Source organism: Ricinus communis, chromosome 2 (assembly GCF_019578655.1).
Source record: "Ricinus communis isolate WT05 ecotype wild-type chromosome 2, ASM1957865v1, whole genome shotgun sequence".
NCBI classification, from domain to species: domain Eukaryota; kingdom Viridiplantae; phylum Streptophyta; class Magnoliopsida; order Malpighiales; family Euphorbiaceae; genus Ricinus; species Ricinus communis.
In genome coordinates, this window is record NC_063257.1 from 932487 (window position 1) to 957119 (window position 24633).

A 24633-nucleotide genomic window follows, 5' to 3' on the forward strand; every position below is an offset into this window, starting at 1 on the left:
CCTTTCTGTAATTCAGGAGCGTGCAAGGTCTTATTACGCAATGAGGCGTGCAAGCCTGAGTTACACTCCCTTAAGTAGGTTGCTGAATGGCCCTACCTGTTCAAGTTGTGGTCTGGGCCGGGCTTAGATTTTAATTCTTCAGTCATGACTGTTTGGGTCTAAAATTGTACAAAGTCCGGCTCATCATTCTAAAGATTGTCTATAAATAGCTTAATTGCCAAAATAAATTATCAACTTTGCACTCGTAGTTTTAAAAAATTTTATTTCAATATTATATTTTAAATTTAATTTCGTTTTCAACCTTCAATACAATTATCCATCAAATATACTAATATGATGTAAAGTTCGGCAATAACAAAAAAAATTAAATTAATATTAGAGATATTGACTCATTTCATTATTAAAATACTATTATTTAAATATATGAAATTATTTTTTTTAACTTTAGAATTTTTTTTGTCTTATAAGCTTAAATGATATTATATTAATAATGAAGCGATAACTCAAAATCCTTTTTCACATTAATAAAATCGGTTGAAAATTTTATTGAAATCTAAAATTAAAATCAATGTCAAAATATAATACTGAAATATTAATTTAAAAAGTATATGCTAGTTTATAATAAATACAAAATTTTTAGTTTTTTGCAATTAAACCCTATATATATTAGGTCGGACTTTTCAAATGGAGTTCAATGAAATAATGTGCACAAACTTTGAAGGTGCCATTTTTTTGGTATAGAAAATAAGAGAATAAATAAAAATTTAATATATATTTATAAGAAGCTAAATGAATTAGTATCAACATTTCAAAGTTGACTTTTTAGATGCGTGAATAAGCCCAACCCTGCTTTTCATTATTGGACCAATAATCCATCAACCTCAACCTTTACAGCACTCAGTATTCTTGAATGGTTTTCTATTCTCTTTTCAGTACCTTTTTATCTTCTTCTTTTTTTGTGTTTGATATTTTCTGCGATAATTTTATTTAAAAATAATATATTTTATTACCAAATATCCCGTCCATCTCATTTTATAGCTAAAAAAATTAATGTAACATAGCTAAAAATTGAAATTTAATATTATTCTTTTTATTTTTTTGTCTATTCTAGTTATTGTTCTAAATGTGCCAAAAAGATATATATATATATATAAAGAAAAGAGAAAAAGAGAGTAAATGCCAAACCCAAAGCAAGAATTTCCTCCAACGATAAATATAAAAATAAACTGAGCGACAAGGCTAAACGAACGAAAACGACAAACAAACCAAACGTCACTCGCACTGTGGCAAGACAATGCTGTGGAAAGAGCGATTGCCGGGCTTTCTTTTATATGGGCCCAAGATGCTTGATCCATTCCAGGACAAAGTTGTAACTTGCTAAGTGGAATGGCCTATTCTTCTTTCTGTTTTATCAACTTTTATTGGTAAATTTTTATAATTATTATATTCTATTATTTTTATATTTTTAAATTATTTTGTTGTATTCTAATATTGTAAATAGTAAAATAATTTAACATCATAAATTTAATAAAAATATTTCTATTTTATTTTCAAATTTATTTTGTGCTGGATCCAAATAGGAATTAGATTTTTGTTGGCTCTGGTGAAAAGAGTTTTCAATTCTCACTATTGTATATAAAACTGAAACCCCACGCATCTATTTTTTTCAGAAAAAAGGAAATTACACGTATTAAATCAGTCATATATAAGAGATATTTAACAATCCATTTTAACCACAAATTTTTCAAAAGATTTGAGTATAAACATGATGGGCTCCTGTCAAGCAAAGGAGTCCAAAAATATGGAAGATAGCTGTATTCAGTTTTTGGATTAAAAATCGAAATAAAAGGGAAAATTGATAAAATACTAAAAAATAAGATGAAGAAAGTAAATATTCTTTTATTTCCACTATGTTGTAAAAAGAGGGATATACTTCAAAATTTATGATGAATAAATGTTAATTCAATTCATTAATAAAGCAGCAATACTATTTGCAGATCCAAAGGCCAAAAGTATATTTCGGAATCGGAGCTGCTTTTCTTTTTTCTTTTTTCTCTTTTTGTGAATGAAAGCGCTGAGGCGGCAAAGTGAAAGCTGCATCTCAAAGAAGCTTCCAGGTTGGTGCCAAGCTACTTACTGCCACTGGGACGATAAAAAAATATCTGATATCAAATCAAATCAGAAAAGTTAAATGATTAAGTAAATCTGTATATATTTAATAGTTAATCGAAATATTTATTGCATATGCGATTAACATAATATATATATAATTAAAACTTAGATCAAGTAAACTTTAAAAACATACTTAATTATAATTGAAGAATTATTTAACAGAAAAAATATTTAAAAAGAAAGCAAAGCAAAACAAATTCAATAACAGTAAACGGAGATGAATTAAAAAAAAAAAAGCTGTAGAAATGAAATGAGGTGTCTAAGCGGCACATGACGAAGTTCCTTGTCCTTTGCACTCTGGCTTATATTAGATGAGCAAAGAAAAGCCAACCAGATGAGATGATGGAGTTGTTGAATTTGACATTTAACGACAAGCAATAAGCCTCTATTGACAGTTAGATGATAGTACAAATTAATTTTCGTAAATTATATTAAAATTTACTTGTTTAAATTAGTTATAAAACAGATCCTGGTGAGATTGAGATTAAAAAAATACATGCATTTTTCTTTTTTTTTTTTTTGGTTTCTCCCATTGATAAGAGAATAAGAACAGTTCATCTTTAACAGGTAATTCTGTCATATTTTCTCAATGCTGTAGTGCGTAGTCCGACAAGATAAAACATCATCAAATGTATAAAAATGGAGAACCTCATAAAAGACGAATTTAATAAATAAAGAAAGAAAAAAAATGCACAGCATAAGCTAATCGGAGGAATGAACACCTCATGGCAGTGAAATAGTGATATTTCAAAGAAGCAGCAGGCATTGGAAAGTCCGGAAAGCTTTTGTATTTTTGTATTTGGGACAGCCCATAGTGGCGTCAAACATGTCATGGCAGCACGTGAGAGAAGTTTATTAATTAGTCTTTTCTCAAGATTCTTCCTTAAATCATAAATTGGTGGAGTATTTTGTTTAAATATATAGCTCTAATTTAATAATTTATTCGGATTCAAATACAACATTTAATGTACACTCTAACACTTAAAGATTTAACTCAATTTAACACGATCAGAGAGTACAATAGGCATGCATATTATTTGCTTCTATATACATCATGGCAATAGAATGTTTTTATTCACTGGAGGGAAAAATATTGGATTTCAAAAAGAGCAACATCGTTGGGTTTAAGGTCTTTTCTTTTTTACATTATAAAATTAAGTATTTCGTGTTTCATAATTCAGAGCCCTCATTAAATAAAAATAATAAAACTCCTTTTCTTTATTGGGTTTATTCCTCTTCGGAATTTATAATGTAAGAGGCCTGATCATATGAAAACAAGTCTATGGAGTGACCATTTTGAAATACAAATGCTTCCACAAGTGATACACATCAAGAGTTTAGTTTGAGAGTTAGGACCAAAAACTAAATCAAAATGAATGATATTAGGACACGTGGTTTACTGACGTAGTCAGTGCACTACACCGAAGCATGTGTTGAACAGCTAAGGCCCGCGGTACAGCATGAATCAAGGCCGAAGACTCTGTGTGTGTGTGTGTGAGATCTATCAGACTGCGTGATCCATCAAAATCAAAATTTATAGGAAAAAAGGTTAAAACAGAGAGTCCAAATTTTATCTTCTATGTAATGTGAGACAACAATTTCAGTTCAGTTGTTTGAAATGGGATCTTGATCTTGTTATTCAAATATAAATATCTAACGGAAAGTTCAGTCCTTATCCTTTCAAAACTCATTAGATCTAATTATATTCATATATATATATCAATATCTATCCTTCAAACACCCCTTCATCTTATTTGACCCACTGTTATAGTACGTTTTCATTCGGTTTCTAATTAATACATTATTTTATAATTTACTTATTTTGTATTCTGTAATTAGTTATATTAATTAAGGTTTTGGATCTCTTCTTTTTTCTTTTTTCCAGCAAACTAGAACTAGATTTGTTAAATGCTTAATTAACCTACTTCACGAATATTAAGTAAAGATAAAACTGAAAATAATAGCTTTTTTTTGTTGGAAACTGTCGCGCAAAGGTGCACCCCGATCAACGGTCGTATTATGTAACTCTCTCCTGCAATACTAGATTAATGCACCACATTTTCTTAATACTCTAATAATTGGGAGATATAAATTTTTTATTTTGATACGTATATTTATTTTTAATATATAAATTTAAATTTATATATTTATATTATTAATTTATTGATTAATAAGTTAAATTCTTAATAAATACTAAGTTTAAATAAAATTTAAATTTATATATAATTTTATAATTTTTATATTAATTTATTGAATAAATCATATTTCTAATTAAATACTGTTTTTAATTCTAAAAATAAAATATTAGTTATATTCTAATATCATATTAAATAATAAATATTTTTTTTACTCTGATGATGATACTATTCCATTATAAGAAATAGTATATTTATTTATATTTTAATATTATACTTAATTAATAAATCTAATTAAATAATAAATTTAATTTTATAAAATAATATTTTTATTAATAATAAATTAATTTTTAAATTATACAGTAAATTTTTAATTTTATAAAATAGTAAAGTCAATTATATTGATAGTATCATTTATATAATATTAAAATTAATTGATACAAATCAAAATCAGAAATACATACTGATCTTTAAAGGGCGAACTGGTTAAAAGTGTGTAACCTGTAAAACAAAGACCAAGTGAAGATTTCTAAGCATGGTTGGCTAGAAAACTACTTCAATACTCATGTTAGTATTTAATTGAATGTTTATGAAAATGTGTTTAAAGGATGCAAATTGTTTTATCTTGCGAGTGTCTTTTCTTAGTATTTATAGTGCGGATAATCGAGAATTCATTGCTTATTGCCTAGAAAATAGCATACAGTGGTGTTTTGTTAATGAATAAAATGGGTTTCTATGGACGAGAGCTACGTAGGACGATCTTTTTGTATCAATTTGTATTATTAATTAATAAAAAATTTATATTATTATTTATAAAAATTTTAAACTTTTTAAAAATAAAAAAATAAGTTAATATTATTTATATTTAGTTAAATTTTAAAATTAATTATTTTTTAAAATATTATAAATAATATTAAATATTAGAAATTTATTGTTTATATTTTATAAAATTGAATTTTATATTAATATAATAATAACGATACAATATATACAACTAAATAATTAATGCATATATAACTTTACATATAAAAGAATTATTACTTTATATATCAAATGAGGGCATTAAATTTGATAAATTATCGTATTATACTGATTAAAAATTATTATTTGTTTAATCTGCATTATTACTGTACATATATGGATAATGTCTATCCATTTTCCCTCCGAGAAACCAAAAAAAATAATTTCTTCGAGCTGGGCTAATTTTATTTGTTCGTAACAATAATATACGAAAACTATTAAAAGAAGAGAAGGTAAAACAGTAACTTTCATTTTTAAACTCCCAAGACCACAGATTGTTTTGAATTTACACGTGTGGCTGTAGCACTGATGTAGTATTATGGTGTGCACGCGCAATGCGCGTGCCTTTTCTGAAGTTGGAAAAACATAAAGAGGGTCCAACATTAGTCGAACAGGATAAAAAGAGGGAGGCTCTCTTTCTCTCACTGTCTCACAAATGGACTCCTTTTCTCTCTTCTGCACTGGAGCTCTCCTCGCCGTTGGCCTATACTGGTTCGTCTGCATTCTCGGCCCAGCTGAGGTTAAAGGCAAACGCGCCGTAGATCTCTCCGGCGGCTCCATCTCCGCAGAAAAAGTCCAAGACAACTACAAACAATACTGGTCATTCTTTCGCCGCCCTAAAGAGATCGAAACAGCCGAAAAGGTACCGGATTTTGTGGACACATTCTACAACTTAGTGACAGATATTTACGAGTGGGGATGGGGCCAATCCTTCCACTTCTCTCCCTCTGTCCCTGGGAAATCCCACCGCGACGCCACGCGCCTCCATGAAGAGATGGCTGTCGATCTCATCGATGTAAAACCAGGAGATCGAATCCTAGACGTGGGATGCGGTGTTGGTGGGCCCATGCGTGCAATCGCTGCTCATTCACGCGCTAATGTGGTCGGTATTACCATCAACGAGTACCAAGTGAACCGTGCGCGGCTGCACAACAAGAAAGCAGGTCTAGATTCACTCTGCGAAGTTGTGTGTGGAAATTTCCTGGAGATGCCATTTCCAGACAACAGCTTCGACGGAGCGTACTCAATCGAGGCAACATGTCACGCGCCGAAGCTAGAAGAGGTATATGCAGAGATCTTTAGAGTGTTGAAGCCTGGATCTCTATACGTGTCGTACGAATGGGTAACAACAGACAAGTACAGAGCGAGTGACTCAGAACACGTGGAGATCATTCAAGGGATCGAAAGAGGAGATGCGTTGCCTGGACTAAGAAACTACATAGACATAGCAGAGACAGCGAGGAAAGTAGGATTTGAGGTAGTGAAAGAAAAGGATTTGGCAAAACCACCAGCGCAGCCGTGGTGGACTAGGCTTAAGATGGGAAGGATTGCATACTGGAGGAATCACATTCTGGTGACTATGTTATCTGCTATAGGGATAGCACCGAAAGGAACTGTAGATGTTCATGAGATGCTTTTCAAAACAGCTGATTATCTCACTAGAGGTGGCGAAACTGGTATCTTCACTCCTATGCACATGATTCTCTGCAGAAAGCCTGAGAAGAAACCTTCCGATTCTTAACTGCTACTACAGATATTTAAAATATTGTTGAGGTAACAACACCTTGTTTTAATTTAATTATGTTGCAGTAACTCTGTTTCACCAATTTCCTTTTGTGACCTTAGTTTTTGCCCTTTTCCTTTTTCTTAGTTAAATCTTTGATTTTTGTTATCATCTTTTGTATTTTTGTTTTGAATTTTATTTAAATGGATGGATCTTTGGGGTTTTTTCTGCTATTGGCATAATGAAGAATCAAGAGTTATCTGATTCTCTCGCACTCTTTTGTTTATATTTCTTTTTCTTTTTCCTTCTGTGGATAACAGTACTCAGTGGACTGAAGAATAGTCTGAACTGTTCAATTTTTCCTTCGCTATCGTCTATCACCACACAATTCTTCTCTCTTTGTTTTATTTGAAGAATCTTTTTCTCGGATTTTCCGCCCCCTTTTAATATAAAATTAAACATATGAAAAAAGGTAACGGCAGAGATCTGTTCAGTAGAAATTGGGGGTTAGATCATGAGTTGGGAGGGCACATGGATTAGAGAGGCACTTTTAGCAAAGAGAGTGAAAAAGGCGGTGGGTGGCTAGCACTGGATCTTGACCCAGCCAGCAGCCCTCTGATCCTTGTTCAGCTTTTGTCCTGTTATGCCTTTTATTTTCTAAAAATAAAAAGAATAATAAATTGGACGGACAGCTTGGAAGATTATTAGCATATATGGGCCACTTCCACTCTGGATCTTTTACTTGCAGAGTTTCATATATGATAACTATGAATCCCATTTACTTTAATTGGAGAAATCTGATTATTTTCATTGGGATTGCATTTTCAAATTCTCCGTTTCTATTTCGGATTAGAAGTTACAGACCATAGTCAAAGGTGATTTTTGTTTTACTTCTTAATTACAAGAATCTGTCAAGTTGATCATGTGGTTTATATTATAGGGACATTAAAGAAAGTTAAAAGTGAATGTAGACCTTATTCAGGACAAGTGGGTGTTGGGAAAAATATAGGTTGGCATCAGAATTACGGGTTTCCTGTGAAAATTTGTTAGGAACTCACTTTTGGCTAAAAGGTGGTTTGGATTCAGGGGATTCCGGCCTGGGTAGGTATTAATTTGCCTCTGTTATTTATGCAATGATTTTTGATGGGGTAGCAAGTTTAAGGGCTCAAGGATGAGCAGATTTTTGCATGATAGGGAGTCGAATCTGAATATATAATTGAATTGAAGGATGAGTAGGGTCTCCAGAGTTCTGAATTTTCTCTCAAGGTATCATCATTTAATATGACAGCACCATAAGATTGATGAAGTTATGAGGGACTGATGGTTGGCCAAATGGACCGTCATAATGTGGCGTCTACTTAGGATTTTGGATAACCAGTAGTATATACTAAATTCTCGGCAGGCTTTTATTAGGTGTTTGGAACTCCAGGTTGATGATATCCCAAAAATATTGGCATTCAATATTTTGCAGGGTAACTTCTGAATGCAGGTTAAATTCGTTTATAAGGCGGTTTAATAATTGAATTTGGAGGTGCGCCAAATAAATCTGCTTATGGTTACGATAGAACTTGATTATTTTACTCAAAAAATGGTTATTTATATCCATTTTAAATTCAATTGTTAGGAAAGTAGGGTAGCAATTGCAGTGGTTCCTTTCTTCCATTCACAAATCAGAAGTTCAAAAAGACTGTTTGATTTGATAGGATCTGAAACTGAGAGCACTTAACTTAGAGTCGGCTTGAAAGACCTTTGATATGCTGGACTCGAGCTTTCCCAACTCTTTCGAGTTACTTACCAAAACTTGGCTCACCTATGGGCTCCAAATCCATGGGCCACCTTTGGATTTGAAAATCTGTTTGTTTTTATTTTTATTCTATAAAAAAAGAAAAGAGATGAGGAAATGTTATTCCTATTTTACCCCGTGTTACATTCGAGGCATGAATTCTACTCCAAAACCCCAAATCGGTAAGTTTTCAGCTCATTTCCAAGCATTTATGCTAACAGTGCAAAAGAAAAAGAAAGACAACAAAACCTTTGTAATCTCTGCCTTACTGAAAACTAGGAGAATTCGACCTATCACAGCACTCATCATAAGTCAAATTAATTGTATAATGATATAATATTTTTTATTAGGTGTTATATTTGTATTGACTGGCTTTTTATTACTATTATCTATTCATGATTAAAAATTAATAAATGTAAATATAATACTTAATAAAAAAAATAGTATATGTTACTATGGATGGATGAGAGCGAGTTCTAATTTGGCAAAATGTTTACTCTATTTCAAGTTCCTGCTGCCTTTGCCTACCCAGTGTAGTATGACGGTTCTGTTGAGATAACATTAATTTCAGGTCATGTCTATTGATTTTGACGATTAAATTCAGAAGTGTCTATATGTCATAGAACTAAGTGGGGGTTAGGGAAGGGAGTGCACCAAATAGCATCTCTCGTTCAATTGTTAGTCAATATAAGGTAGTACCAATTTAGGCATCGAGATTGAAGCTTGGAGGAGATATTTCAAAGTCGCATCCAAAATTCATCAATTTGGAAAAGATGGCATGGAAATTTATTTGACATAGTCAATGTCCGCGAATGGACTTTCGCTTTAAAACTCACGGTTTGGCCCTTAAAGGGCCTTTTGCATAGCCCATTAGTGGATGATGTCTCTACACGCTGGAGATTCTAATGCTTATCTGCGTTTAGGCCTTCTTCCTTAGGAGGCTCTCCTGTAAAATTCACAATTTGGGCCTTACTTGTCCCCAGGCCGTCGCCTAACACATAGCCGACGAGTGGCTGAAGCCCATCTGCGTAAGACCGAATAAGCGAAAGAAAGGGACCTTGCATAATATTTCGGACTTGGAGAGAATGCAGAAGAGCAAAAGGTAGTGTGATAAATAATCTTGAAAAATCTAGCCAGAGTCGAGATTTTGGATAACATGAACCACATAGACAATGAGTGGCTACCATTTTTGGTCAATAAGATTTTGTTAATAACTCCGGACACCTCTTCTGTTTTCCTGTGCTCATTCGAGAGTTCCGTCTCCCTACTATTTGCTTCAAGCACAAATTCTTTCGCCATGGCTGCAATCTCAAATTTCCTGTCAAAACCTCCATCTTCTCTTTCAATCATTCCTAGAATCAGTCCTCTTTGCTATCAGGGCTCTCCTTTTGTACTACCCTTTTCCGCTAAACACAAACTCACATCAAAAAAACTAGAAACAAACAGAACAAACTTCATTCTAAAGGCAACAGCTGCCTCTGATATCAAGAAGCCCATCAACGATGAAAAAGTACAAAAAATCCACAGCGTAGAGGAATTCGATGAAGCTCTTAAAGCGGCAAAGAATAGGCTTGTTGTTGTAGAATATGCTGCTAGCCATAGCTTAAATAGCCAGAAAATCTACCCTTTTATGGTGGACCTTAGTAGAACCTGCAGCGACGTGGATTTCCTCCTTGTAATGGGCGATGAATCAGAAAAGACCAGAGAGCTTTGCAAGAGAGAGAAAGTAGATAAAGTTCCACACTTCAGTTTCTACAAAAGCATGGAAAAGATCCATGAAGAGGAAGCAATAGGTCCAGATCAACTCATGGGAGATGTGCTGTACTACGGAGACAGTCATTCGGGAGTCGTGCAGCTGCATTGTAGAGAAGATGTAGAGAAATTGATTGATGGTCATAAGGCTGATCATAAGCTGATTGTTCTTGATGTAGGGCTGAAACACTGTGGGCCATGCGTGAAGGTGTATCCAACGGTGGTTAAGTTGTCAAGGCAGATGTCTGATAGTGTTGTGTTTGCAAGAATGAACGGCGATGAGAATGATAGTTGCATGCAGTTCTTGAGGGATATGGACGTTGTTGAAGTGCCCACTTTCTTGTTTATCAGAGAGGGTAAGATATCTGGAAGGTACGTTGGCTCTGGTAAAGGCGAGCTTATTGGTGAAATTCTCAGATACCAAGGAGTTCGAGTGACCTATTAAGATACAATTCCAAATTTAGACATGATTCTTGATTCCTAGTTACTTTTACAGTGTGATGATTAGTGATTTTATCTCGCGTGACAACTAAGATGGAACTTTTTAGCAAATAGATTGATATAATATGCTCTGGTAATTCATGGGCCAAATTGAATAACGCCTAGAACCTTCAGTATGTGGCTTTTACTGTTCTATGTATTTTTAGTAATTGCTGCTCATAGCTAATCTGCACAAGTTTTCTAGCGCATTGCACATCTTTCCCTCTGCCTTCTGTTTCTGCTGGCAAAGTTTAGGGAAATATCCAGAAATAGGACCAAACACAGGGAATGATCTGCCGTAAAAACCTTGGATGCTTGATAATTTAGCATCAGGATTAAACTGCTAATGTGTGATAACAAATTGGTTGAAATGTTATCGTGAAGTGTAGTAGGAGTCGCATATAGCTGAAAAAGATTGAAGATTATAAGTCGAGGATGTTACTCGACACAACTGTTCAGATGCATGATCACAGTAACATTGCGCTCTCTTCCGTCTTCTTTATTTTTATGATGGGAACCAGTAAGAATTACCAAAGTATCTGTATATAACAAAACAGAAGTTTAGCCGTCCAACATGATAATATTATGGCATATTATAGCTGGCGCTGAACTGGAGAAAAGGGGAAGGATTGGTCCAACTGTAAAGAGTCCATGACTCTGTCGATTTCCATGAATAACAATATTGTTTTTAGGGTAGGTGAGCAATACCATGAACAGTTCTGTTTTGTTCGATTATGCTTACCCTCTAGTTTTGATTCAGAAAATTTTCAGTTATTAGGTTTTTTTCCTTATTCTTTTTAACTGAATGAAACATTCGCTTACAAATCAAAATAAATTAATAGGAGATTTTGTGCCACAATAAATTGTATTGAAATTAAGGGTAAGCTACCTACTTCATGGTATATAATGACATAAACCTAAGAGATAAAGAAAGAAAGGAAGGGGAATTTACGTAGAACTAAACTTTCAGCCTAATTTTTGAGTATGTCAGCCCGACACTCCTTTAAGCTATTTACAAGCTTAATAAAGAGTTTTTTCATGTAATAAATGGAATGCGATTTATACAGGGGCAGAGCTATATATATAAGGTGAAGGGGCGAGGATTTATGAAGAAGAAAGTGACATTCTTTTTTAATGGCATGAACAAGGGATGTTACAGTGCAAGAAAATCATAGCATTAGATTGCAATATAAGAGGATCCTACCACAAATATCATATCAAGATTATAAACATATCTCTTGTCCAAGGATATGGTAGCAGTGGGTGTGAAACGAAATCTCTTGCCATGTCTGTGATATAGGCACATTCACCAAACAAATATTCTGTAAAACAAACTCCTAACTGCTACAAGAACTAAAACACAAGAAAAATAATAGAGTAATAGAAAGAGGCTTCTATTTTGCTAGAATATGAGCTCTAATCTGGTAAGAAAAGGAATAAAAGCTTAAGAGAACCATATTATAATTAATTATTTGTGGAACAAAACATTAATCTAATTCAAATTAAACTGTACTTTTTTATAGCTACCGGTCAGGATACAGAGGCGCAGAGGATTATGCAATGTGAAAAGTTGTTGGCGCAGTACTATGTCATCAGCTTGTTCACATTGTACAAGAAGTCACAGTTGCTTACTACAGCTTCGAAATTACAAAAAACTCACTCCTTACCTTCATATGGTTGCATTTTTTCAATTCTGGCAGCTGGCTGTTGTGACTGCTGGTTCTCTCTCTTGCTAATAAAGAGCACGTAAGAATAATAGATGCATATTTATTTGGAAAAACAATCAGACTTATTCAAACAACTATAGGATAAGTACCTTTTCAGAGAAAAGACAAACGAATTTAAGAAGTGAAATGCATTCATTGTGCTAATTAAAAATAAAGTTGGTGATTAATTCTGAGGCATTGCTTGGTGGATCAACCACTTCATTTTAAATCAAATCCAAAGCCTAAGTAAATGAAAATGGAAAAAAAAAAGGGGGTAAATGAGATTCAGAGTAATGGACATACACACACAGCTGTATGTAAAGAATTTACAAATTTATAAAAGATTCAGCCTTTTCTTCTTGAATATATCTATAGGTATAAACAATTAAAGAAACGAAACTAATGGAAACTTGAATTGAAAAAAGAAAAAACAGAGAAAAATTAGAAGAAGAAAATCACATCAAGTTGTTCTAACCATTACATTCAACTGAAGAGGTTTAGGTGGATTCATGGTTCTTCTCCGCCACAGATTAACTTCTTTTCTTGGCTGCAAATTACCCACACCAGGACCCACAATTATAGGTGCAGAAAAGGGTATAATCACATCCTCGTCATAATCATGATCACTGTGTCTTTCTTCTTCTTCATCATCAGAATAATAATTCCTGTGATCTGATTCCGCCGGGACAACCTGAGACGTCCAATCAAAATTAGCAAAAGTATCACGACCGCTTGCAAACCTCTTCAATTGACTCAAGGCAGGAGCTCTATGACTAGTATCAGTAAGCGGTGGCTTATCATACATAGAAGCATCAGATCTTCTTCTTCCATGTTCTGGTACTTTCACTGCATTACTGAACATCCTTTTAATCGTCAATGCATGTTTCTTTATCTCACGGCGTGGAGTACTAGTACTAGTACTCTTTTCAGGCTCTGTTTCTTGATTTTTGGCTTTGTTCTTGCTGCTGCTGTTGATTATCTTCTTCTTGTGCTTGATTTGGCCCATGCAAGAAATCTTAGGTGATGTCGGTTCATGGTTTTCAAAGCTTCCATTCTTGGAGGTTCTCCGGCGAGCTTCATCAGGGATTATGGATACAATCGGACCGGAATATCCTTTGCCGACATGTGATTTAACTCTATTATGGAAGTGCTGATGATACTCGGGTATTCTTTTGTCTCTGCCTGGACTAAACGGGGGATTTTGAAAGGAGACTGCAGAAGCTGCTTTTGGTAAGAATTTCAAAATCTTGTTCTTTGGTTTGGCTGCTTGTTGATGTTGTTTCTCCATTTCCTAAATAATCTGCTCTACAAAATGTACAAATCTTTCAACGTTTTGAATGGCTTATATATGTGCAAGAAGATCAAGAAAAATCAGCTGGTATTTAACACAAATAGGGCTTTTTTTATATTGACCATGTCATCATAATTGATAAAATGAAAAAGGGTTTCGGTCAAATGAGACTTAGCAAACCATTTTTGCCCAATCAAGAAATATAATAAATAATAAAGCTTACTGGCTATGATGGGTGCGGATATCTGTCTTCTTCCCTAAAATTTGTATTGCTTTCAAGGTTTTAATTTAATTACATTAATCCACGGGCTGGATTTTTGGTTACTATATATATAATTGAATTTCCATGTTCTTACTGTTTGAATGATATAAACTCTTCAAAATAATAATAATAATAATAAACTGACGTGTGGCCGGATTGATTTGCTTTCTCAATTGTCTGTTCCTGACTTTGATCTAATCATCAGAACCTATACGTGTCTAATTCAAAACGAATAAGTAAATAAATAATATGAAAAGGGTTATGCTCCATTTGGCAACGTCATCTCATGCAATAATATATTTAACTTTTCTTATGTATTTTTTTTTATTATATTAATTGCAGCTTAATTGTTAGGGATAGAGTAAGGTGGCCGTCCATAAATTCAAACTGGTGATAAATTACTGACAGACAGGAAACAATTTAAATTCCAATTCACTTCTATATTATTTGTGTTGTGGTTATTAATTTGTAGACGTTCTTATTAAATGAGGAAAAAGAAAATTTGTAGACAATTTACATATTAGGGTACCAATTTTGATATTTAGTCTATCATTAGTTTTGTTTTGAGATTAAAGTGTATTTAAAATGATTTGGGTGATGAATCTGTATCTTGCACAATTAACATCTAACCTTCTTAATTAATACATAGAGAACGACATACCATCCCACAAATACTTATCAGTTGTTGAACATACAACCTAATTTTGGATCTTATATGCCATGCTTTTACTCCTAATAATTATTTGGTTTGATTTGATATTGTATATAAATAGAGACATTTCACGAGTGAAATTATTTATAACATATAGCCTGTGATTTTTATTATATAATGAATAAAAATAAAATAAGTGTATATTATAAGGGAAGCTAATATCATATTGTTTCTTGCCGCAGGTAGAAATCCCAATTCCAACAAATTACAGGGTTGAAATGGTCAGCTGGATTGAATCGATATGTATACATTTGATTAGGTTTGTACGGGTTTCTTTAATGTATCTTTAAAGGAACATTAAACAGATTGTTTTTTCTATTAATTTGTACATTAAGAATTGATTTCGAAGCAGTCAAACATATACTACGCATTGCTTGTCAGTGTCACCTTATGGCTTTTCAGTAAAATGCAAACATTCAAATAAGAACAAAATCAAACTCAATAGTTTAATTTTTTTAAAAAGAAAATTAAAAAAATAAATTAAGATTAGTTATAGACTTCTTCCATAATAAATAACATGCAACCAAATATTAATTTTCTGTTAATCAAATATTTTTTTAATACCAAATAAAGATATATGTTTATTTCCTATATTTTTCTTAGATTAAGATAAAGTGGTTGGTACTCGAGTAGGCAAGGTGTGGATACATGTAGCACATCTATATTCTTTTTTAAAAAAAAAAAAAAAAAGATCTAATCCAATAATAATTTGTGATATAAATGTCCAACAATTTTTCAATACCGTATTTGGAGAGGATTTGAGGATTAAAATGAAAATAATAATAATAAAAAAAAAGAAATGTGGACCAAATTGATCAATTTTTTTTTTTAAACTGATAATAGAGGGTTGATTAATTTTTATTTATACACTGCTGAATTCTTTGTCTTATTGAGATTTACTGGATCCATATTTTTAATCACCAATTATCAATAATGCAACGTGAAACTCACAATAAACAAAAACATTAACTTCATAATTGAAATTATGAATTTATTATTGACACGTTGAAAATATGAATTCAATTAATTAAGGATATATATATAAATTTAACAGTCAAACCATTCGACTATTAAACAAAAAAATTATGCATTTATAAGATAGACAACGTAATAGGGAATACGGATTTATTCATTGAGAATCGTTTTCGAAATAGAATTTAATTAGCTAATAATAGAGGTGTCAACAGATAAGTATGAAAAATGTGAAATTCTCTAAAGTATTTTAAATTAAAAGTCAAGCTCTAAAATGTGGAGAATTGCCTCAACTTCGTGTGTCATTCCTTCCTTAATCCTTAGCCGACAACTTGAGGGTAATGGCATCCCATTGCCGACTATGCAGGGCTAAGTAACAACTTATAATTAAAGGAATAAATTTAACTTAACTCTCTTTTTGTTATTATTATAGTACTCTAATTTAAGTTTTAACCCAAAAAAAATGGACAACTTACTAATTTTAAAAAGATAAATATAAACTCATTTATTATTACTGTGTCATGATATAATTAATATGATGAATTTTATAGTGTTGTAGGTACAATAATTTTCAATATTTTTATATTTTTATTGAATGAATTATAAATTTTATATTAATTTACATAAAAAGCGTTCTTTTTAAAAAATTTACGTATAAATATTTTAATATGTAAATTTATATAAAACTTACGTATTCAAAGATTTTACGTAAATTTAATCCAAATGTTATAAATTATTTAAATAAAAATATTGAAAAGTTATTGTTATATGATATAAAAATTAAGGAGCAATTGCCATCTTGTATAAGATGGTCCCTCTATTAAAGAGCATGTAAATAAAATGATAGATTTTTTTAATTTTTGAGTATTGCCGTTGTGTTAAAATTTTTAAAATAGAGATTTATTGTTAAAAAAGGTCATGTCTGACGTATTTTTAAAGAGTTCTACCCGACAATATTCTAAAAAAAAAAAAAAAGAGACGAAATGGCCATCCTTTTGATTTCTGTGCGCTATATATAGAAGTTATGGAGAATATACGATCCATTGGCTTATGTCTATGCATTGCAAATCATGTTATCATCCTCAAGTTTTATTATTTCATTGGAATCTTCTTCTTTTTTAAAATAATAAATCATGTAGAAGAGGAAAAGAAAATAAAAATGTTTAAACGCCAACTGGCATTACCTGAGCTTTTGTGTCTTTCAGTGTGGTCAGCACTGGGTGTTTCCGAGCAGATAAGCTTACACCCATTCACATTAGTTCATCCAAAGCTCCTTACCCTTATGCACAAATTATTGAATAAGCCATCTTCCTTTAATTGAAAATTATGCCATTTAATTGTTTTTTCAAACTCAGATAGTTTGATCGTTCAATTTTATGTTGAGAATACAATTTGAAGAGGATTGGAGTACATTAAGTCCAAATTTGTTCATAAATGTGTAATTAAAAACTGCTCCAATATTCAAATAATAAGGCATAGGAGGTTGCTGCTAACTCGTCATTGCAACGCATTGTTTAAATTTCAACGAATTGTAGTAGGTGGTTTTAAGCCATTGCTTGAAGTGTAGGTTATGGAGAGTATACAACTTCATATCCTTATGTTTATGGAGAGTATTCAAACTCAAATATTCAGATCATTCATTTCTATGAAAATTCTAAGAAAAAGTATAAATTGATTGAGTATTTAATTTTATAAAATCCAACAGCTGAAGTGTATATTTTTGGAAAAGAATGCTTGGACTATATTAAGTCAAATTTGAAGAAATATGTTTAATACTCATAAAACTCAATTTTTTTTATAAATTTTCTTTTCTTTTGATGAATTTAATCTATTATTATAAATATTAAAATAAATTAATTAAATAATTTTGTATTAATCATCAATTCAATAACTATTATTTTATGGTCATTTTAAATTTATTTTAATACTAAATACTTCAATAATAATGAAAAGAAAACTTATATTGTTAACTATATATATAACTTCTTATTTGAAGTTTTCTCTTTGCAAGATAAATGATTTTTTTTTTATATTCTTCACAATGCTTATAAAAACTTTATATATATATACAGACACATACTAACATTCATTCTGATTTTTTTTTTATTCATTAGATAATCAATAAGTTATACTCGAACTCGAGACTTCTCACTCCTTAGAGCAAATGTTGTTGCCACTTAAGCTAAACCTCAAGTATACATTCATTCTAAATTTTTACTTATATTTAAGTTACAATGATATGTTTATTGTATTTTTTATCAAGTCAAAACAAATACTATAATAATAATAATTATTATTAATTAGATTAAATTACTTTACATACGATTATTTATGCTAATACTTACTCGATATGTATACAAATTTTAAACTACTTATCATTTGAAGGATTCAAATAATATTAACTAATTAAAATTATTTTAATTAATAGATATTTATTAATTATATCTAAATTAATAAAATTAATAATTAGCAGAAATAATTAAATCTATCTATATGTAGAATATTATTTTCATTTGAAATCTTAAAATCACATTATATTTTTTATTATTGAATGTAGGAAGTCATTTATATTATCAAATCACTTACAATATATATAAATTAATTTTCACATATCATATATAAAATATCTTATATATGAATATATGCTTGATATACTCATTATAAATTATACATTCATATTTTAAAATTTAAAATTAATTACAAAGTCATTTTATATAGGCCTAATTACCAATTAAATAATAAGTTTTACATTTTTTAACAATTTTATCCAATTATTTTAAGATCTTAAAAAAATATTTATGCTTTTAATTTGTTTCCAAAACACTTTTCGGATAAATTTTTTGAAATTTCAATATAAGGAAGATGACATAGCAAGTCGACTATGCTTACTAAAAAATAATTATTATCAATCAGTAAAAAAAATGTCATGGACTTAACAATATAACTATTAAATGGCTTACATATGTGTATCACTTCATATTTTTTGTATTTAAATATAATTTTTTTTCCTAACTCACTAAAATTTCTTTTAGTAAACAGAATTAAAATTTTCAAATAATTAAATAAAATTATTAAATTTATTATGATATAAAACTATTCAATTTATAATTTTATAACTTTTATCTTATCAAAATGAGCCGTTCAAAGAGCGGGCATATATCTAATTTTTAAAGTAATTTGTCATGGGAAGTTGCTAGAAAATCCAAGTAAATATTGTTGTCTTAGGTCATTAAAATATATTTCTTGAACTCAAGGACATAGTAGTAAAACTATGAATTCTATTTTGGTCGTCATTTCAGTCTATTTTGTTAATCTCGATCAGAATTGGAATATCGGTTCAATCTTAGTCATTCAAATTCCAGATGGCCGAGATTTTTGACTAATACAAAACAAAAAATATCTTATTTCATTTTTCTTAATAAAATAAAACATCTTTAACTATTTCGACTGCAGGACGGAAACAATCACCTTGCGCGGTAGTTTGGCCATTCGAATGCAAACAACACGCAGTTCTTATCTAAAACGACAGGTTGATGGTTGCTGAAGCAAAAACGACAAGAGAAAGCTCAGCTTGCAGGTGGTTTGAAATAATTCAGTTCAAGAGTTCAAGTACACAATTTGTCGGGCCTTCCCGCAAAAATCACAACCTAGTGCTGTGTCTTGTAAGATGTTATAATCTTATTTTAAAAAATATTTAATAGATTTAATTATAAAAGTAATTAACTAAATTAATTAAATTATTTTTTAAAAAAAATATTATAAAATTTATTGTATCTATTTCTAATACAGGAATAAAATAAAAAAATCTATATTATATTAAATATATAAAAATAATAAATAATTAAAAAAATTTAATTCACAAAAAGCAATTAATACAAAGCTGAAGAATATGTATATTTATCTATAAGAACACATTTCATATTGTTGTTTGTTTAATGAACGTTTAAAAACAGTTTACTCATTTACAAGCCTTTTTTTTAAAAAAAATAAAGCTGATTTGAGTCCCCTTTTCCTGAGATGGATTGGTAGAGCTTAAGCTAATGACCAAAATGTAGTGAACATGAGTTATGGTGATGATGAACTGCTGTCTTGCTATCTGCATCAATCACCATTGTTGGCAGAGAGTTTCGTGTGAGGTAAAAGTAAAATAACATATCACCGTGTTAAAAAAAAAAAAAAAAAACAATTTACAAATGATGAAATCAATTATTCTCAAAATAAATAAATTAATGATGAAATCAAAGCTTAGATTTTCCGTTGTCACTTGGACAACTCTTGTTCTGATTCATGGATGTATAATGTATTAATATGTTTTCTTTACTCAAAATTCATAATTGTAATGGTAATGTATCTATCTTTTATTATAAATCATACTTCATCAAAAACATTAAAAGTATTTTTATTAAATTTCTATTTGGCATGTCATATGATATGTTTTATAAATACAAAGAATTTGATGGTTAAAATCAAGTTATTCGAGATCATAACATAATCGCTAGTCATTTTTAACTAAAATATTGTTAGACATCTATTAAAGATTATTTATTTTATTAACTGATCTATTATGATAATTATGTTTATTTTTTTATTATAAATGAAGGACAAGATATTAAAACTTTAAAATTTTACACATTTATTATCAAACTAAACCTATAATTAGTAATATACTATGATAAACTTACAAATTGTAAATAGAGATATAGGTAATCTCAAAAGCATACTAAAGTATAGATAAATTTTTTAATTATATAATTTAATTAAAGTTTTAATCATAAAAATCAAGTTTAACAAAGAAAGTGTTAAATGAATACTAATTATAGAATAAATAAATGTATAAGCAAATTCCTTAGAAATTATAAAGTGACTAATTTAAAAAATATATATATATATAATATTGTATAAATGAGATAACAAGTTTATTTGTGATTTTAATTTTAATTTTTTAATTTGAATCTTAAATATACAATTGCTTTATAATTTTTAAGGAAGTTATATATATATATATATATATATATATATAATACTTTTTTTATTTTTAAGTTTATTAATAAATAAAAGAAACAAAATTTGGAAGACCTGAGAACAAGATATAATTGTTCTCATATAGGAAAGAAATAAACTAAATGGCTGACTGAGCGACTGCCCTTTTGAAACCTTGGGCAGCCCACAGCGCCGGGAAGACTAAAATAGAAACCGGGAGCATGTGAAATAACAAGAACACCCATAGAAATAAAACAAACCAATATTAGCACAACTCATGCCAACGAGGCTACGACAGAACTTGTTGACATAGAAACCGAGGGACAAAATAGTCAAGACAAACTTCATTTCTAAAACCTGCCATAGTTTTGAAACTTCCATATCGGTTTTTCTAAAACCACCGTCAACAACCGCCACCTATTACCGGTCATTAAAATACCTCCAATCCTTCTCACATACATACACACGCCAATCACGAGAAATAGAAACTCGATTTCGCTAAGAACTTACTGGAATAGATTATAAATACAAATCATTTGGGCATGCTTGGTCGATTAGTTAGGGTTTAGAGGCTAAGTAGAAAAATGGCTAAGATGAGACACTCGCGACTACAAGCAAGGAAAATGTCGACATTGACGTTAGTTTTCTCGATGCTATTTATGCTAACAGTGGTTCTTTTGATGCTTTTGGCTCTCGGAATCTTCTCTCTTCCTATGAGCACCGACGATTCCCCTCCAAATGATCTCGCTGCTTCCTATCGCCGTATGGCTGCTGAAAGGTATTTATCTATTATCTTTTTTATTCCTTTACACATTTTAATAATGGTTTTTATTTGATTGCTATAACAATTTTCTTTCTGAACTCTTTTTTTGTGGCATGCAGAGATTATGATGGTTTGGGAAAGAGAGTGGAGCAGTGGACTGAAATTATTTCTTGGGAACCACGAGCATTTGTTTATCATAATTTCTTGGTTAGTTTCTGAATCTATTTCCTATATCAATTAAGAGACTAAATGTTACTTGTTGGGCGTTGCTCTAAGTCTTGGCCGGAGTTCATTGAGGGTTTTACCTGATGAGAAACCTCTACATATATGAAGTCAAGTCAATATATTGCTGATGAACTGATGAAATGTATTACTTTGAAGAGATCAACTATTTTTATAGATCTCCCATGGCTAATGCTATTAGTACAAATATATTCATACATCTTTTAAATGCGACAATATATTTCACTTCAAGTGATGTGCATTTCAGATCACATGGCAAGCTCTTTTATAGTTCTTTTGCTTTACCAGTAATCAAGAGCTTACTCGTTGTTTTTTGAGGTTAAGAGATCTTCTTTTCTAGTTTAAATCATGAAGTTTTGATATATATAGCAAATAAATCAATTTGATCCTGGATGCTAATGTGAACAGTCGAAAGAAGAATGTGAGTACCTAATAGCTTTGGCCAAACCGCATATGGTAAAGTCAACTGTTGTAGATAGCAAGACTGGTCGAAGTAAAGATAGCAGGTATTTGTTTTTCTGGTTCCTTGTCCAATGTATGATTTATTTAGTTTTATACTTTTATGTGTGAGTTGGGAGTGCGGAGCGTCATGTTCTTCTTAATTTTATGCTGGAAATTATATAAGACACTCAATTGCAGGGTGCGTACAAGTTCTGGAATGTTCCTAAGGAGAGGAAGAGATAAGATTATTAGGAACATTGAGAAGAGGATAGCGGACTTCTCTTTCATTCCAATAGGTATGTCATTCAAACATATCATAACAAATGTCTAAATTTGGGCTTGCAATAATAAGCTCATGATGTTGGAAGAGAAGTACTTAGAAGTTGGTTAGGCATTGCATTTTGTGATGGAAATCATATATAGTTTAGCATAAAATCATTGGTGAAAGAAGCGATTCAACCTCTTTTCTATAGAAATTTTAAGAACTCACTGCCAATAACTTGGGCTGGGGCAGGCAGTTAGTGAACTAGCCTTCTTGGACCACCTTCATAGTCTCACATGATATTTCTACTTTCACTATATGTTAGATTTCCAGCATTAACATGAATAGTTTGGGCTTTATGTATTGCTTTATCATGAAGATTGTAAATACTCCTATGTACTTTATATACTGGCTCTGGTTTATTCTTTCTTAAATTTTCTGTGCCTTCTTTAAGTTTGAATATAATTATATTGTAAAAAATGTTCTTCACTTTAAAGATTACTAAATTGGATTTTGAGGATGCTGGCTTATAGAACATGTGATGCATATATATACTGGATTTATATATCATGAACTATTATTTTTTTCTCTTCAGGGTTTTGCAATGCTCTAATTGATGAGCTAATGCCTTTTTGGGCTTACTTTATGATCTGCAGAACATGGGGAAGGACTTCAAGTTCTTCATTATGAAGTAGGACAGAAGTATGAGGCTCATTATGATTATTTTCTTGATGAGTTCAACACTAAGAATGGAGGCCAACGGACAGCCACTCTTCTTATGTATCTGTAAGAACATTTCTCTTGGATGGCATGGTACTTAAATGTAGGTGTATGTCCTGGAATGATGCTTATATGTTTTCACGTCTCCTGTTTGCTCTGTCCTGATGCAGGTCAGATGTTGAAGAAGGAGGTGAAACAGTGTTTCCTGCTGCTAAGGCAAACATCAGCAACGTGCCATCGTGGAATGAGTTGTCTGAATGTGCCAGACAGGGTCTTTCAGTGAAACCAAAAATGGGTAATGCATTGCTATTTTGGAGCACGAGGCCTGATGCTACCCTAGATCCTGCAAGTTTGCACGGTTAGTAATCATTTAGTTAACAGATGGTTGGCAGCTTTAACTGAGATTCAATAATGAGTGTGCAGTTTTTCTTACATTTCTGAGGAAAAAGTGTTTGATCCAGGTTTATGCTGCTGTAGCAGGATCAAAGTTAATTTTTGGAAAAAATAACAACAGGACCAACAATTTTTGCCATTTTTAGTCTTGGCTATTAATCCTTCAGTTGCCTTAAATTCATCTTTTGCCTTCTGTTAGGTAGTTGCCCTGTGATTAGAGGGAATAAGTGGTCAGCTACAAAATGGATGCATCTTGGGGAGTACAGTGTCTGAGCCGGGGTATTCGTCAAGGTAAACGCATTTGAATTCTCTTGATTGTGTTTCTTCCACTCTTCTTCCCCATCTAATGCCATCTTACGTAATTGACCTGTTAGGAGGACATTTATAATCAAAGGAATAGGATATTAAGTTTATAACGTAGCTGCTGTTCCAACTAACTATACCTTCTTTTTATTTGTCCCCTCGCAGGATGGAAATCTGGTGATGGTAGTGGCGAAGGGCGATAGAATTTCAGACACATTGGGGCACATCCCTAAAAGAAGCATATAAAAAAAGTACTACAACAGAGACTGAAATTTTTTCCTTTTCTTTTTCTTTTTCCTTTACCGTTTTTTTCTTGTTACCCCACATCAGTACATGACCCTTTTGTTTTTCTAACTAGGATTGAGATTTGGTAGTTGTTGAACTTTGATAGTCCTGAGAGATGTGTTCTTGTACTTGGAAAATTAATCGGTGGGGAGCAAGAAGGGGGAGGATACATTAATCCCAATAGGCAGCAAGCTGTTACACTGTAAACAAAATTAATATCCGCGCTGGAATACAATTAGTCTGATTTTTCCTCTTTTTGGCTGATGCGCATCCTTTTTTCCTTTCGTTGGGAACTAATAGATTAAAATGATTTATTTCTTTTTGAGAAAATAAAAATATTAAAATAAAATACCTTTTGTCTTTTAAACATTAAAGAAACAGATGAAAAGGGATCCTGCACGATAATCTCAAACAACTATGGAGTATGGCTATGCAAAATAGGAAATCTGTGTTA

At 31.3% G+C, this 24633-nt stretch overlaps 4 protein-coding genes across 5 annotated transcripts; 3 read left to right on the forward strand and 1 right to left on the reverse strand.

Annotated features, from left to right (window-relative positions):
* Positions 1–5706: 5706 nt before the first annotated feature.
* Positions 5707–7105, forward strand: LOC8267837 (24-methylenesterol C-methyltransferase 2). The gene has a single exon (XM_002510554.4). The coding sequence runs from the start codon at positions 5764–5766 to the stop codon at positions 6847–6849; it is 1086 nt and encodes a 361-aa protein (XP_002510600.1). The 5' UTR covers positions 5707–5763; the 3' UTR covers positions 6850–7105.
* Positions 7106–9800: 2695 nt separating this feature from the next.
* Positions 9801–10983, forward strand: LOC8267836 (thioredoxin-like protein CDSP32, chloroplastic). Its single transcript, XM_002510553.4, has one exon. It carries the CDS (start codon positions 9912–9914, stop codon positions 10809–10811), a length of 900 nt encoding a protein of 299 aa, XP_002510599.2. The 5' UTR covers positions 9801–9911; the 3' UTR covers positions 10812–10983.
* Positions 10984–12864: 1881 nt separating this feature from the next.
* Positions 12865–14050, reverse strand: LOC8267835 (uncharacterized protein At1g76070). The gene has a single exon (XM_002510552.4). The coding sequence runs from the start codon at positions 13838–13840 to the stop codon at positions 13013–13015; it is 828 nt and encodes a 275-aa protein (XP_002510598.1). The 5' UTR covers positions 13841–14050; the 3' UTR covers positions 12865–13012.
* Positions 14051–20907: 6857 nt separating this feature from the next.
* LOC8267834 (probable prolyl 4-hydroxylase 3) lies at positions 20908–24433 on the forward strand. 2 transcript variants are annotated; one of them, XR_001535497.3, is made up of 9 exons: positions 20908–21547; positions 21652–21739; positions 22184–22281; positions 22415–22512; positions 23135–23264; positions 23369–23556; positions 23791–23882; positions 24060–24145; positions 24253–24433. XR_001535497.3 is itself a non-coding variant. In XM_015721871.3 (8 exons), the coding sequence occupies exons 1-7, from the start codon at positions 21354–21356 to the stop codon at positions 23862–23864; spliced, it is 870 nt and encodes a 289-aa protein (XP_015577357.1). In that variant the 5' UTR covers positions 20909–21353; the 3' UTR covers positions 23865–23882; positions 24060–24433. The 2 variants fall into 2 exon arrangements, 1 of the variants encoding a protein (XP_015577357.1); XM_015721871.3 differs by having other exon boundaries at positions 20909–21547; positions 24060–24433.
* Positions 24434–24633: the final 200 nt, after the last annotated feature.